The sequence below is a fragment of the Pomacea canaliculata genome, linkage group LG11, assembly GCF_003073045.1.
Source record: "Pomacea canaliculata isolate SZHN2017 linkage group LG11, ASM307304v1, whole genome shotgun sequence".
NCBI lineage: Eukaryota > Metazoa > Mollusca > Gastropoda > Architaenioglossa > Ampullariidae > Pomacea > Pomacea canaliculata.
The window spans coordinates 6,859,145-6,875,791 of NC_037600.1; the positions used below are offsets into that span (position 1 = coordinate 6,859,145).

Genomic DNA, 16,647 nt, shown 5'->3' on the forward strand with positions numbered 1-16,647 from the left:
CGATTGAAAAATGCATGAAGGTTGGAGCCCTGACAGAAAATATCATAACGCTTTTTCTCGCCGATGGATTCAGTTGTTGTTTTTTTTTAACAAGCCTTCCTGCCTACAAGCTTATAGGAATAAATGTTTGGCAATAAAAGGGGTATTTACACCCCGTTACACGGTGATTATGAATCAGGATGTAGTCTCGTGTATGTATTGCGCGGTTAAGACGACCTGACAGCGTATATCCAGGTTGACAATCCACTCCTCCCCTCTGTATGCTTCAATTAACCTTCCCTGTATTCCTATTTCATGTACCTTGGAATGCAGTAGAGGTGCTTTGGTAAATGAATTTCAGAATAAAGTTTGCTACCTCTATTATACATTAAAACAAGTTAAATAACAAACGGTAAACACCAAGTATAAATCCCACTACCATGCTTTGTAGAGTTCAATCAGTAGGACAGGTTTTAACTTGATACAACATTTAAAAGCTTTCCTCCTTAAGTGGTAAGTTAGTAAATTGTTTACGAATTCGTCCTTTGAGGATGTGACTAGGGTACATCTTTAGCTGTTCTCTATGCACCACTGAGCAATAATGCGATGTCTATTAGTGTTTATGTGGCATTTGACCAGCAATGAAAAGTGCACGACACCCAAATAAAATGAATCATGCCTTGATAATTTTGTTACCACAACAGACTTTTCTCAAATAATTTTTGTTCTTGACATAGAGGAATAAATTAATCTTTGTCTCGCTCATGCATGAAGCACTAACGGCAAATGACAAGCCCATTTTCTTGTTTTTATTTTAAACGACACGAAAGGGAATTTCCGATAAAAGGTCAAGGACAGGAGTATTAGCGAATAATAAACGACCCACTGTGTGCTGTGCGTGTGTTGTACAGACAACACACTGACAAGGCAGTGCCAGACAGACATGTCATGTCATAGCTGACATGCTGATGGCAGTACCTGCGCAACTGTGCAGGCAGTGCACCTCAAGGTTAAAAGAAAAAAAAACCCATTGATGGCTAAAAATAGATTCTACTCATCTTTTCGTAGACTAGATAACTAGAGGCTGCAGCCTGGTGGGTCACGAGGTTGTTTCTGAAAAACTGATGGCAGACATTTTGGCGAAGGTTTCCACCCTGTAGTTTATGAGAAATGTCTTGTGGCTGTCTGGTGTGGAGCTAAATGCAGTAAACATTACTTGTGTTGTTGATGTGATATAATCAAAGTAACATACGCCTGGCTGACACGACGACTGGTTTTACCTGAACAGAACAGGTCACCGTTGGATGAGACACCGTGCAGGTAATATTTCACTCAAGTATTGACATGCAATACATTCTTTTGATTACTATGAACAAGACCACAACAGCTTACAGGGCACAGTTATTTTTCTTGCATAATACAGTACTGTACTTTCTTTGTTTTATAGTGATGTATATATATGGGAACTATTTTTGATTTTTATGCGTAAAAATTATGCATATAGTTTTATATTATTAATACATCTATCGCAGATAGCAATTTTTAGTATGGTGGTCTCCTCTCGCTAGTTGTCGTCGACGACATTAACACTGGCGTAGTTAACAAGTGGTTGTGTCAGTCGCTCCATTATAACAATGTGTGGAGCGATAACAGTGCAGCGATCAAGAGAGATACAAGCTACGGGAGGTGTGTGACACTGGGATTCATAGAAGGTCATACGAACAGGCCTCCCGGTGAGATTAGAACAGGAGAGGGGTGTACACGAGTGCCTAGCAGACTGCTAACCGCTGGCTAGATAACGCGTAGCACTCAGTTAAGACACTGATAACTGTTAGCTGTATACTTAAGTCAGCTAAGCTAGTAATATATCAGATTTTAGATAACTGTTATTTATTAGCTATTCTGGAAATTGTTTATTTAATTTTACGTACTTTTGTTTGCTTTATTTACTACTTATTTATGCATTGGTTGTTATCTCTGCTCTTTGATCAGGAAGGTTTTGTTGACCTATCAAAGATAACCGATAACGATTATCCAAGGTTCCCTTCCAGCCTCCACTTGTAATTCTTCTACTTTATGTGTCTATTATCAGATACTCGTGGCGCACGTTTGATATCACCCAGCAGCAACTTCTCTTAGCAAAACTGATAAGATCAGATTCGCATACTAAAGTTGAAACTGCTGAGCTAATATTGAAGATGTTTTAACTTTAAAAACAACCTATGTTTTAACAAATCGGTTTTAACAGGCTTAGACGCAGGAATAAGTCAAGCTGGAATATTATTTACAGCCTGTGATTTCTCAAAACATCTGCCTAAATAAATATCAAGATATCGTTACACGTTGTGTCAATGAGGCAACATCTCTTCGCCGTCTACTTGAGTGTGAAGTCGTTATTTCAGGTTGACATCTGCTGCAATGGAAGGAGGCTTGGTATCAGGTAGTCGTTATCTTCAGTCGCACGGCCTCGTATCTGTCTTAGTCTGGAGTCTTTACCTCTCATCGTATGCAACAGTATCCGCGCAAGGTCAGTAACTCGTATTACATTTAGTTATTAATATTGAACATGCATATTAGAGCAATACAAGTATGGAGATTGAGGATTTCATTATTGGGGGTTGGGGGTGGCTTGGGTGTTGATTTTTTAATAAGGCTAGTGCACATCATCATCATCATCATCATCATCACGATGTGTTCTGTTGATTGTGTGTGAGAGAGAGAGGTAGTAGCACTTTTTGTTGTATCGATATATTATTACTAGCAATAACAAAGCCATATTAATGTATTTTTCTAACATACAGGGAGTCTAATAACGTGCAATGCTGATACTGTCAAACTAAATGTAAGCACCTCGCTGACGTGTACTTTTCCTGAAGAAGTTGCGAGTACGAAGAGGGACTTCACTATTTATCGCTACCTGGAAAAGGGAAACCCAGGTGAGCTTACACATTTCTCTCATCTATTTGCCTTTTATCTCGCTTCTTTTGAAGATGTCCGTGTGTTAATGTGTGTGTAATTATTTTTTCTTTTTTTGATATCTCTACTGTGTAGGATGCTAATGCTTTATATAAGCTAAAACTAATTTTTTTGCATTAATTGATGTTTTGTGAAGATATTTTTTTCATGATTAGCAATAAGCAGTATGAATCATCTTTACAATAGAATAAAATGTTTAATGTTCTACACGTGTGAATGAGGAAAGGGCATTTTAAAACGATTTGACATCAATTATAAGATAATTGTGGCATCAAAAACACCGGGGTCATGTAAGGCATTACAATAGATGCTGTGCACTGTTCCTCTAGAAAACTTCTTACCAGTAGTATTTTTTTCAGTCTGAGTTAAAGACTGGATTGAAAACACTTTAAGACGGGTATTAGAAATACTAGATGTACTGAACATATAAATATTGTATTATCATCTCTCCCTTTACAATTTACACAAGACATGTGTCTCTCTGGTCTTAACAAGATGCCGTCCTGGACTGCTGGTGGCTGTCGGGAAATGTTGACTGTTTTGTTGCCCCAGGATACCAATACAACAAACAGATCAGTTCCAACACTGTCAGGCTGGACATTCCACGAGTTTCAGCACCACAAATCGCCGTGTATGCATGTCAACTTGCTAGCTATGGACCGGACTCCATTAAGACCTGTGAGCTTAGTGTCCAGCTAGGTGAGAAATGTTTTCCATGCTTTCACGAACAGTTGTAAACATCAAATACTTCTCGTTAACTAACTATTCTCGAGACATTCATTTGTAGATGCCCCAATAGGGAAAATGATGATCATCATTATTCTTTAGGTGGAAAATCGGCCTGCGAGATACCATCTGTCAAACCGAAGTCACAAGCTGAGCTGACGTGTTATTTTCCTGGGGACCTCAGCAAAGCTCGAACTGGCTTCACCGTCAGTCATCACTCCAATCAAGGTGCTGAAAGTAAGTAGCTCTAGTATCATTGTTATATTATCAAGTCATGGTGTTACCACTTTGCCACATTAACAAAATATTGTTTTAAGTAGAAAATCTTACATGTGAATTATAATCTTTAACCCTAGTCATGCTAGTTTGACTTGTCATGTGTATTTTAGATGGAAGTCTATCCTTTTTTGGTTTGTTCACAACATGCATTACATCCATTAGCTACTGAATAAAACAAAGACGTGGCAATGTTGATCTTTATGTTATTCATTAAAATGTACAGATATTATTGATAAGTCATGTGGGTTAGAACACCTCTATTTGTTGAGTAATCCCATAAACAGTTTAGAGAAGGTAAGTCAGGGAGAGGAAACTGGCATGGATGGATGGAGGTCGCAAAAATCAAATAAAAGTTTGATTTCATACATGCTATTCTCCAAGAACTTAACATCTGTAATGGATTGAACTAGCTGACTGAAGTGGCTGAGTTATCAGACTTTCAGAATTAAAAATGAAAAGATAAATAGATTTATCACTGGATTGCACCTTTTATGTATTCATATAATAGTCTGATGATAGCATATGCCCAAAAGAGAAAAGTAATGTTGCAAGATTTATTAAAGAATAAAAATAATACTCTTAAATAATGATTTATATATATATATACCGCTTAATAATATTAGATAATAATTAATCATGTACTCATATTTCTCAGCTTTCCCCTAATATATTCAGGTTTGTCATCCTATTTCATACATTAGTACATCTTGCTAATGCTCAAAGAGGCACTAATAAGAACACAGACATACAGAAGACAAAAGGCATAACTTGCCCATGTATGTAAATGTTGTGACTGAAAATAAGTTCGAATGTTTCATGAAATGTTGGCTTTTTTGTTTTACATAATGCATATTGCACTCCCACCCGTTAATTTAAATCTGACTTGAAACCAGCCACCGTGATAAGCTGCACCGGGCAAGGAGAAAGTCTCACCTGTGTCACTGCCTCCGGCTATGCGTTTGACAAGAAAGTGATCTCCCACACTTCTACTTCTCACCTGACCATCAGGATCAACCAAGCGCTAGAGAACCACGAGGGAACGTATAGTTGTAATACAGAGGGCGCTGATTCTGTAGACTGTTCCTTTATGCTTGAGAAAGGTAACTAGTTTATGAATTCACTGAAAGTCTGTCATTCGTGTCTTTGTTCTGCTAGCATGTGTTTAATACGAGAGTGCCAACTATTTAAAACAAGAGACACAAGCAAACCTACTACGATCTAGACCAATCAGTTGCTCGACTATGATTGAACGATCTGTTTGTGTAACATTAATTCTACTTGGATTTAACCATACTATTTCTTCCTATTAAGAATTTAAAGCCCATTTTTACATATTATAGTAGTTTAAACTGGATAGTAAAACATCTCTACCCGGCAACTAAAATATTCAGTAATACCTGGCATGGAACTTCCTGATTCAGATATGACATTCATGCAGATTGTTACAAAATGAGTTTTCCATGGATTTATTTTTTTTAGGGGGGAGGGGTTTGAACTGTTGTCTTTTATTCTTGATATCAGGCTGGTTGTATAATGTATAGTAGTACATATAGTTCCATTGCGTTGCAGAAAAGACATCAACCTGCAAAGATCAAAGTGTGAAAGAGAATGAGCCAGCAACATTCAGCTGCATCTTTGACGTTAATGTCAATGTCACAAAAAAGAATATCAAAGTACTGCGCAAAGGCGACACAGGTAAGACAAATACACTTGATTGTGTTGCTTCACTATCATATTACCTGCTTCAGCAAAATCTGTCAAAAACAATGAGAAAACAAGTCACTAAAAAGAGCTTACTTGCAATTTTTATGGATATAGTCTTTTTCATACTAAACAATTTAAAATTTAATAATTATTGAAGTAATCATTAAACAGTTAATTCTTCGAAGGTACGGATGCTGTGAGCTGCACGTGGGTAAGCGAGAAACTGTCCTGCACCACAAACCTGGGGTTTGAATTTCCCAACACTGTCACTGATCGTCTCGTGTTTAAAGTACCCCGGGCTACTCTCGAGCACAATGGGACGTACGAGTGTCACCTACAAGACTATCAGTCTGAAAATATTCAGTCCTGCAACTTTACTGTAATCCCAGGTACAGTTCCGTCCTTGAATGCTTATAATTTAAACCAGTGGTTCTCAAAGTGTGGTCCGCGGACCACTAATGGTCCGCGGGCAAAAGTCAGGTGGTCCGCGGCTGACAGTCGTCATATGTCAGCAAAGTGATGTTTAAAGTGATGTATTCCTCGCATTAAAATTTTAATTACAAAGAACGAGGTAGTTTTATATCAACTTATTACTATACTACTGTCACAAAAGGACATTTAGTTTTGAATTGTAGTGAAACAAATGCGGCAATTTAAATTTGAATTTCATAGTACACAGTGATTTCTAGGCCTTGGTGTTCCGCCATTTTTTACTTAAGTAAAGTGGTCCGCGGTCCGAAATAGTTTGAGAACCACTAATCTAAACAAAAACACCAAGCAACGAATCTATGCAGTGTGTAGTGTATATTTTTCATCTGAAATAATGTATTTTGACAAAATTAAAAAATCTACCAACTATTGTGTTATACTAAGCCCAAATATGTATTGTTGTTGTTGAATATAACTAACGATCCTGTTTTAGCTCCAGCTACCCCCGCACCAGTCGGATCTTTCGTCGCTGTGACTGTCGCAGTAGTTATAGTAATGCTCATTCCTCTAACATTGATCATCGTCTTTGTCATCATGAACAGCAGATCGCGGTGAGGAGAAATAAATCAATCCATTATAGTGGTGTGTATGTGTGTGTTAATATGTGATTCTGTGGTCATGGTATTGTAAGTACATGCAAGATAAATTCGGTTGTTGGTTTTGTTGTTGATTTTTTTTTTCTAAAATGTTCAACTTAAATTATATTTGTATATTTATTGCTTACAGAACACAATTGGAAAAGAAAGGTCTTGATGAAGAGCAGCCAATGATCCAAACTGTATGCATTATACACGATTTCTTATTCCTTTTGTTCTTTGGTTTCTTTTAGTTCATTGTATTATCCAACGCGTCCTTTATAGATATATGCATGTTTATTTATAAATATTTGTGTAATATTTAAATTGTCCATGACGATGAACGTGGAAAACTATATAACATTTAATACACTAAAATATATAAACCGAGACAGAGAAATTTCTTTGCACTCTTTATCATGGGAAAAAACGAATGTATTACATTATTTCAGGCCCCACAGGAGGAAGATCAAACTACAAAGAACTTCTTGACTGACCTCACCAATGGTTTTCGAACAACACATCCAGAGTATAAAACAAAAGCCTATGTTGTGCCATCGCTGTACTTCAACACCAACAGATATGAAGTGAACACCTTTGCTGGAGAAGTCGTGCACGTCACCAGGCAACCTGATGAAAAAACTGTGAAGTACGACATGGCCATGGGTCGGGTTTTAACAAGTCTTCACCTTCTAGCAACGCACGGGAATGAAGTGATGTTTGTCATATCGCAGTTTGACTACAACAAGTACTTGTCTAATCCTAGGAATGAGTTTACTAATCACAATTTACCAAGACCTGGTGAACTGAGGAAGTCTGACAAACACTACGGAGACTTTGACATCCTTATCATTCATCGACATCACGGGCTGGTGGTCGGGGTGATGAAGACTTGTTCTGGCGGGTGTCCAAATCAACAGGTAGAGGAAACACCCCAGAAGGTGGTTGATGAGCTGAAACAAGGCTGCACACAACTGGACGAGGCAGAGAAAATGTTACAACATCTTCTGTCCGATCCAAGAAGTAATCAAAACCAACAAAGGCAAATTAGAAAACTTTTAATCTTGCCAAATCTTTGGGAAGAACGCCTCGGAGTTGTCCTTCATGAAAACCAAAATGTGGAACAGGTAAATGTTTTTAAAAAAAATGCTTTATTCTGACCTGTTTGCTTAAAGAATTTGAACTGAACTGTGTATTTGTTTTACTATTATTTGATTTCCGCGTAAGATGTACTATGCCAATGCGCATTTTACACCCACATCAACATTTTGTCAGCTGTTTTATCTGGTAAACCTTTTTTCTGTGCTTTCTTAGTTTAATTTTAGATAAAAAAAAATAACACAATAAACATTTTGTCTTTTTTGTAAAACTTTAAAAACGTTATTTGCGACTACTGCTTGAATATAAATTTCATTTCATTTTCATATGTTTTTCTAACGTTAGTTTCTTATTCTTAAACTCAGTTGTGGCTAAACCATTCTCTTCAATTTCAGATTTTAAAGGAATGTCTTGGAATTCCGGAAACTGCTAGCGTTTCTAAAGAATGCCTTTGTGGTGATCATATGAGGGGTTCAAAAAGAACCCAAAAGATTAAAGTCTGGTTCAATAGTCAATTTTCTGAGTCACGTGACACAGCACTCGCTAGCGACGACGAGTATGCTGCTATAGTTGCGAGGTAAAGTGTGAATAACGGTAGCAACTATTAAAAATTCTAAGATAGAATGAAAGATACCTTAAAACTATTTTTATTGTGACCACTTGCCTTTATATGGTTTACATCGCTGAGCAACATATTGCACTATTGTAGAAAAACTAATGCGTTTTTGTATAAAGTTTAATATTTCAAATTTTTCTGTGAAAAATTTAAAATGTAATATCTTTATCAACACTATTAGCGTTTTACACAACACTCTCAACAGTCAGTAGGGGTTTAAATGAAACAAATTTGTTAATTTTTATGTCAGAATTTATTGTATTGTAACAATCTTTATTTTAGTCTATTTTATAAAAAGATGACCCCTTTGATGATGACGTAGATTCTGTGGATCTGCAACCATTTGGTCTTCAAATGTTCTGGATCATCAAAGTGGCATCCTGCCCAAGACAATGGAAGACTCGGTGTGGATGACAGGTGAGCTGTTCAACAAGCCAATACTACATCACCAGCAGTGGCAGATACTAAACACAAACAGTCCTCTGGTCTTCCTCTCAGGGCCGCCAGCTTCAGGGAAGACGAGGATGCTGGTGTTGGCAGGCAAACGATGGATGTCCGAGGGTCACAAGGTTCACGTGGTTTCCACTGGGAAGAAGAGTCGAGCAGCAAATCATATGATTTACACAGAGCTGTCGACGGCCTCCATAGAAAAAGGACTTCCAGGATCGTGTCACCTGATCACATTCGAGAAAGAAGATATGAAAGAAAGGATCAACACACTTTCGAAGCTGGTTAAAAAAGATTCTCTGTATATCATAACTGATGAGGCTTACAAGTGAGGTTTTATATCTTTGACTTTGACATTTTGATTTTTAGTCTTTAATATTTATTAAGCGCTGATTTTGATTGTTTGAAGGATTGTGTGCGTGAATACTTGTGGTGGTGCTGATAATTCCCCTTTCTATACAAAACAAAGTCACTGTTTTTCTTAATATATTTAGACTACTTACGAAGAAGTAAATCCGGATATGCTTAGTTTAAAAGTTTGTAGCTGTATGACGTGGAGTAATCTTGCTTTTTTCAGTGCTAAAAGATCAAGTTTTCAGGAGTTTGTTGGTGGTCTCCTAAAGAAGGTCCCAGGACTCCATCTGTGGGCTGGCAGTTGTTTAAAAGGCATCGCACCGCAAGGCTGTGAGGTTCCCCTCTTTGAAGATAGTTTTACTTGTCCACCTGCAATCCTACTGCGCGAGGATGTGACAAAACTTGCCTCTGAAAATACTGTCGCCAGCTGGCGGCAGGAGAGTAGAACCACAGCGCCCACGGATGGTCCGCCAGTAATAAGTGTTTACCATGATGGCAAGGGTCACAAAGGTGACTATGCACACGACTGCAAGACTTGTGCCAACGAAGTCATAGCAATACTTCAAACCCTGCGAGTCATTAAACCAGGTACGTGTATACCTCAGACCTCTGTAATATATTAAAATAACTAGAGAGATTGGATACCATATCTAACAGTCTGATAAACGGGATAAAAGAAGTAGTAAATTTCCAGAACTCGCGCATTTTTTATTGGTGAGTTTGTAGCAATTAAAAGTGATGATCATTTTCTTTATTGATTCTTTTCTGGGGTCAACAGTTGACCTTAAAATGCCTCCTTTGGTCTAGAAACCAGAAATGTTGAGAAATGAGGATATTCACAGACAAACTTTAAGACATATAATTACATATTAGAAGACGTATATTCAGGTAATTAGCATAAATCATTGCCTTTAATAGCAAAGACGCCTTTTGTGTCTTTGTTTATTATTTTATTTATGAATGGTTTTGTATTTGTGTATGTGTATATACACATGAATAACTGTGTTTTGTACCTGAATAACTGTGAACGTGTGTAGTGTGTGCGAGACAACGGTGGTTGACAGGAACATAAAATATTGTTTAAGTTTTTGCCTTAGCATAATTTGATATAACTGTTGCTGTTCCTCTGCTCGTTTCTTGTAACAGTTGGTATTAACCAAAAGCCCGAAGGACAGTCCAAGCTGCTGAGTAAAGACATCCTGGTTCTGTGTGAAAATGACGGAGAGACAGCTGTGAGTGCTGCACTGAAGAAGTCAGGAGTGAGTGTGAAAATAGTGGAAGAAAAGGACCGTGAAAAAGTTTTAAAAGCCAACAACAATGAAGTGTGGGTAGCTAAGGGTGAACACGTGTTCGGCATCAAACGGAAAGTCGTGGTTTATGTAGAAGGAAATCCAAAGGACAAACACAAAATGTCTGTCGACCTCAAACGACTGCGAGGTGTCACCAGTGCAACATCTCAGCTGATCTGGTTGAAAGGAACTAAGAAGAGTAAAACAGTTTCTGCAGCGGAAGTGAATTAGTCTAACTGACAGAAACTTTGAATTGTGTGACAACCACCGCGTGTACATATATTGAATGTATGTAAGAGACGTCTGTCAGGATTTGCATTCACTTAATCCCATACTAAAAAGGGCTGCCATTTGAAGCTAAATAAATAAATGTGTGGATATAAAATTCTATTTTGTTTGATATAAAATGCTCTCCTATAGAATACATCACGTCTGTGGATTTTGTATTTATTTTGAAGACAACTTTGCAGATTCTAGAGGACGAAGATGGCCTCTTAGAGTACAAGACTAGTCCAGTAATCTTTCCACCAGTCACCTCCGCTGTTGTGAGTGTACCTGACAACCCCAGGGAGTTGTGGAAGTTGGTATGGAGTAGTAAAGAGTGTCGGTGCAAAGTCGGGGTGAAACGCAGAGACAGCAACTTAACTCTTTAACAGCAAAGCTGCCAGCCCTGTAAGCAAATTCCACATTCCATCATTCGAGTCCACGACTACCTATACTCATTGCCGTACTGAAAGGAGGTTGAGAAACTCTTCTACCAACCACTTAGAAATACTGTATTCAGGATAAGTAAGGTCTCCCTATCTCACTTCATAAAGACCAAAATATTTCAGGACTTATTTGTTACTTTGTTTTAATATTACACTTTGAACCATCCCTTCTTAAGTATTTATTTTTAAAATGCCTGTGAGAACTTGTTCTTACTTGTTCTGATAGACTCGACTGAACATTGGGTTTTTTTTTCCCGCCACCGGCGAAATTCTAAGAGGCCACATAGAGACAGAAGGTTGTGAGTGCAAGCGTTCGTTCATTTGTATATATATTTCAGATAGTGTGTGTGTGTAGATGAACTCGGACATGTTTTTACAGCTGAGTTATGTAAACAAAAATGTGCTTGAGTGTACTTAGCGTAGTTTGTCAGGAAAAAATGGATTTAATAAAAACGGATTTAAAAATGCAATAATCTGGATAGGGTCTTTGTTTCTAGGGATTTGTTTTTTTAATGTTAATTTTGATTTCGTATTTTAAAATTTTCTTTCATATAGAACCTTTTAATATGACATCGTTCTACATAGACCAAACACGTAATTTACCTAGCCTCGGACTAATCACACTCTCGATAGCACTGCTGTCTCACGCCGTGTGCGCAAACACAATCAATTGCTAGTAAATGTTCAATCGACTCTGAGCAACCAGCGTAGGTCCACAATAACAAACTGAAGGCAGTTTAGTATATAAAGAAAGTTATTAATGATCAAGAGTTTTACAAATCAGTTTTAAAAAGGGATAATACTTTAAATTCCATATATGTTTATAACTGTAAAAAATGTAAAAAACTGTCAGAAAAGTCTCTGGAAAAAAAACAAAAGAACAACTTTCACTAAGTGGCTTCAGCATGAAACACTTTCCCTTCCATGACCCACCTATAGCTGTGACCTGATGTAGCTTCTTGAACCAACAAAAAGGTGAAAGTTCAAAGGGCTACCCGGCAGACTTATCTCGACAACCAATGGGACGCTAATCTCTGAGGTTCGCTACATTGTCTCCAAGGGGCGGGAACCAATGGCCAGCGCCCACAACACCCACGTGACGCTACAGCGCGTGAAGGCTTTTTTGGCACCAAAACTGCGGACAGGGTTGGAAGGGGCCATGAACAGTGAACCCCCATTGCTACCACGAGCAGCAGACTCAGCATTAAGCAGACGACGCGTGACGTGGCATGCACAGGACGTCAGGTGCTGCTACAGTCAGCGAAAGGAGGCCTCAACCTCTCCCCTCGAACCGGATAAAAATAGTCTCGATTGTGACGTCAGGTGTCGTCTGCTGTCCCCAGCTCTAAGAGAAACACAGACACAGAAACATGGGTGTCACGTGACAGTGGCTGTCAGTCAACTATTTCATACGGTAACCTTTCTGCTCTACTTTTAGGCACGTGATTTGTTGTCTTAATCAAATATACATCCAGCAAAATATTGTGTAATACTGTTTTTGTATTATCTCTGTTTTCTTACCAATCACTCCACTCTACAATCAAGTGATTAAACACCAATACCGAAGTGACAAAAGAAACGCTGTGCTAAAAATAGGTTCTAGTCATATCTGCAACATGGCCGCGTTTCTCAAAAACTACAGAAGCATCTAAGTAATTTTCGGAAAGAAAAACAAGAGGTCTTCAGCACACAATTCGTTTAAGCTTCTGTCGGATTTTTTTAGGCTCGTGAGGTGAGCTGTGAGTTTATTATTATAATAACGACAGATCGAAGTTTCTCTGCTAATGTAGCATCAATGTCGCTACTTACTCCACTTTGTATATTGACATGGAAGTCGGTAGAAGTTGAGACCCGCCCCGACAGAATGAGAACTAACTAAAAAATTTAAGAGATTTAAAGTTTACGTAATTAAAATGTACAGGGTTGATCTTTTATTTCATACTTAACTTATTCTTTCAATCCTGAATCAGTTATTGAGGTTTAAAGTGTGCAAGCGGTAAGAATGTTATAAATAGAATGAGCAGCTGACCTACGTTTGCCTCAGTTCTTCCTTTGTCTACTTCTGTATATCTTAAAGAATTGACTGAGAGCTGAATCCAGGACAGCCAAACTTCACTATAATGAATACAGGTGCTAACTGTTGTTGTTGTTGTTGTTGTTGTTGTTGTTGTTGTTGTTGTTGTTGTTAGTAGTAGTAGTAGTAGTAGTAGTAGTAGTAGTAGTAGTGTTACTACTAGCGCCCCCATTTCACTATCGAGATAATTCCACTTCCAGAGAAATTAAAGCACAATTTCTTCTTCCCATGGCTTTATTCCTAATCTTATTCAGCCAGTCTGAAAAACGTATCAGTCTGAACTCGCTTCATGCTCAGTTCTACACAACAGGTATGATGACTGTGGCCCTAACAGATGACATCCGGACACTTAGTGTTGTTCACTTACATTTAATGCCGCTATTTTCAGTGACATCCTGTACAATGGACGGAGGTGAAAGATCACGTGACATTTATACCTCTAGCACGTCATTTCCGCTTCGTCTCATTGTGTCTACGTTACTCCTGAGCATTCAAATCTCATTGCACTCAACAGCATCAGCACAAGGTCTGTAATTTTCTCATTTTAGTAAGTTTTATCCGATAATACCATATTATAATTGCCTAATAGTTTTTGTACACTAATTTTTTGTGAGAATGCATAGTAATGTTATTAACTATAATACGCAGTACTTATGTTTTGTTTCAGAGACAATAAAACGAAGAGATTTCTTTTAAATCTTCTTAATCTAATTGTGTATTTGTGTGGTGCACATGACTGATACCTCATACCATCTGCCAACAGCACGGCATTGAATGTCATCAGTTTCTATATGCTGCTCCATGTTTGTTTTCCATTTCCTAAGAGTTTTAAATGAAAGAAAATTAACACATCTTTTAAGAAGTCTGTGACACTGTCGAAATCAGGAGAATACCTTATGAAAAATCCGTAGGGTAAGAACGAGAGAAAGAGAAAGCTACCTGTAACGAATGATACCCTTGCAGTTTTGAATTTCCTCTTTATTACAAACCCCAGCACCGTCTCTCGCCCCTAATGTACCCAGGGTAGGCCAGGTGCACGAGAGACTTGCGACAAAGACAAGGAACGTAATATGAGAGACTCCGGGTTACCCACTTAGTAATATATAAATATTCTTGTGCATTAATGAAGCAAGTTTTTGTACTATAGAAATTATAGTGTAAAATTACCCGATAATGATTAACAAAAAATAAGATTATTTTATTGCATGGTAAATAGATTGACCTGATTCGAATTTTTGGAGATCTTCTGCATAATAATAATCTTTTGTCCTAATGATCAAAACACTTTCAATGAAAAGAAAGCATGAAGCAAGTGCATATATTGTAATAAGAAAAGCAATCCTATCATTGTACTTTCAACACGCAGATGGTCAAATAAAGTGCGATGTTCTTCCTGCCAAACTACATGGTAACACTTCTCTGACTTGTCATTTTCCTGAGGATGTCAGTAAAACGAAGAAAGACTTCAGTGTCTATCGATACACAGATAAAAGCAGTCCAGGTGGGTCTACACATTTTCTCCTCCTGTTTTCCCTCTCTCTTTTTCCATTCAAATACATTTCTGAAGCACACTTGAAAGCTTCAGATATTGTAGTCATAAATATATTCCCTTATGGCAATAAAACTATAAACATTGTAGCAATATTTTCTATCTGGTATTTTTTTTTTCTGATCTGCAAAGATGATGTTTTGGACTGCTGGTGGATGTTAGAAAAAGTAGAGTGTCGACATGACCAGGGATACGAGTATAACAAAATGATATCCGATAAACTGTCGCTGGAGATCCTAGAAGTTTCAGCTCCACAGGTGTACGCCTGTCAACTACCTGGCTATGGACCCGAGTCCATTATCACCTGTGACCTCAAGGTTGAGCCAGGTGAGAACTTGTTTTACAGACCTACCTTAATAACTAGTTCTTATCACTGAACGACGATTCTTAACACATTTATATCGATATAATCGTGAATTATGAGAAAGTGAAATTACAGATTATTTCTATTAAAAAACGTAAAGTTCACAAGATGATGATGATGATGATGATTGGTGATTGGTGATTGATGATTGATGATGATTGATGATTGATGATTGATGATTGATTGATTGATTATGATGATGGAGTACGCAGGGTCCCGTTCTAATGTTCACGTTTCTGTGTTATAGATAAGACAAGCTGCCATGTTCCAAGTGTGAAGGAGAATGAGCCGACAACATTCACATGTACCTTCAGTGTTGACCTCAGGGTCACGAGACAGGACGTCAAAGTCATCCATCAACTCAACACAGGTAATAAAAATAATGATTTTGCTCCTTGACCCTCTCATGTTATCAGCTTCAAAATTACACACAGTGCGTAAGCAGGTCACGTGAACAGATAGGGATACTTATAAAAAGTTGTTTTTTTTATTTTGACACACGATGTAAAAAGTGGCTCAGTGTATCCGAGATGCTGAAAATAATTAATAACTTCAAGTCTTAATGGTTTTAAGGAACTGATGTCGTCAGCTGCACGTGGATAAACAAAGAACCATCCTGCACCTCAGTCCCGGGGTTTGAACTGACCAACACTATCACTGATCGTCTGACAATCAAAGTACCCCGGGCTACTCTCCAGTACAATGGGACATACGTGTGTCACCTACAAGGCTCTCAGTCTGAACACTTTGAGTCATGTGACTTTATTGTAATGACAGGTACAGTTACTACACTGACTGCATGTAGAATAAAGAACATCATACAAGAATCCATACAATATCAAGTGTTTTATTTCCTCTGAGATAATGTACTTTGACAAAATATAAACATCTTCCAAACTACGTTGTCACAATAGGCCCTGAAAATAAATGTTATAATTGAATGTAGCTAACTATCCTGTTTAAGTTTCAGCTACTACCACACCAGTCGGAGCTATCGTCGCTGTGACTGTTGGAGTAATAATAGTCATGTTGGTTACTGTAACGTTGATCATCACCTTCATCATCATGAAACGCAGATCGCGGTGAGGAAAAATAAACCATGTCTTCTTGTTGTTTATGCTTTCTTGTTTGTGTGTGTGTGTGTGTGTGCCAGTGCGCGCCTTAGATTGTAGATACAAATCAGATCAACCCTTTAAGGACGTTTCCGTTGCTCAAACTTGTAGATAAAATCATATTGGTACATTTATTGCTTGCTTACAGCAAACCATCAGAAGACAAAAGTCTTGATGAAGATCAGCCAATGATACAAATCGTATGCATTAAACACTTTTTCATTCATTTGCTATTTTATTATTGCTTAATATAACGCACCCTTTATAAATATATTTATGTCTTTTTTATAAACTTTTGTGTAATTT

The 16,647-nt window shown here is 37.8% G+C and overlaps 2 protein-coding genes across 6 annotated transcripts in view; both read left to right on the forward strand.

The window, feature by feature from the left end:
- The first annotated feature begins 961 nt into the window (after window positions 1-961).
- On the forward strand, window positions 962-11,715 carry LOC112574908. The gene is made up of 15 exons (XM_025256272.1): window positions 962-1,299; window positions 2,382-2,506; window positions 2,781-2,915; window positions 3,451-3,654; window positions 3,784-3,918; window positions 4,854-5,060; window positions 5,530-5,655; window positions 5,850-6,053; window positions 6,587-6,704; window positions 6,880-6,931; window positions 7,181-7,855; window positions 8,222-8,403; window positions 8,765-9,217; window positions 9,467-9,831; window positions 10,390-11,715. Exons 2-15 carry the CDS (start codon window positions 2,398-2,400, stop codon window positions 10,761-10,763), a joined length of 3,339 nt encoding a protein of 1,112 aa, XP_025112057.1. The 5' UTR covers window positions 962-1,299; window positions 2,382-2,397; the 3' UTR covers window positions 10,764-11,715.
- Window positions 11,716-12,355: 640 nt separating this feature from the next.
- LOC112574909 overlaps window positions 12,356-16,647 on the forward strand; it is a 39,522-nt gene continuing 35,230 nt past the window's right edge. Inside the window, exons 1-8 of one of the 5 annotated variants that reach the window (XM_025256277.1) lie at window positions 12,356-12,656; window positions 13,705-13,842; window positions 14,683-14,817; window positions 14,998-15,192; window positions 15,477-15,599; window positions 15,803-16,006; window positions 16,194-16,311; window positions 16,490-16,541. In XM_025256277.1, coding sequence (XP_025112062.1) covers window positions 13,719-13,842; window positions 14,683-14,817; window positions 14,998-15,192; window positions 15,477-15,599; window positions 15,803-16,006; window positions 16,194-16,311; window positions 16,490-16,541 — 951 coding nt within the window. In that variant the 5' untranslated portion in view covers window positions 12,356-12,656; window positions 13,705-13,718. Of the gene's footprint in view, window positions 12,657-12,797; window positions 12,975-13,035; window positions 13,373-13,704; window positions 13,843-14,682; window positions 14,818-14,997; window positions 15,193-15,476; window positions 15,600-15,802; window positions 16,007-16,193; window positions 16,312-16,489; window positions 16,542-16,647 lie in introns of those variants that run through there. The other 4 variants (XM_025256276.1, XM_025256274.1, XM_025256273.1 and 1 more) reach the window with 4 other exon arrangements.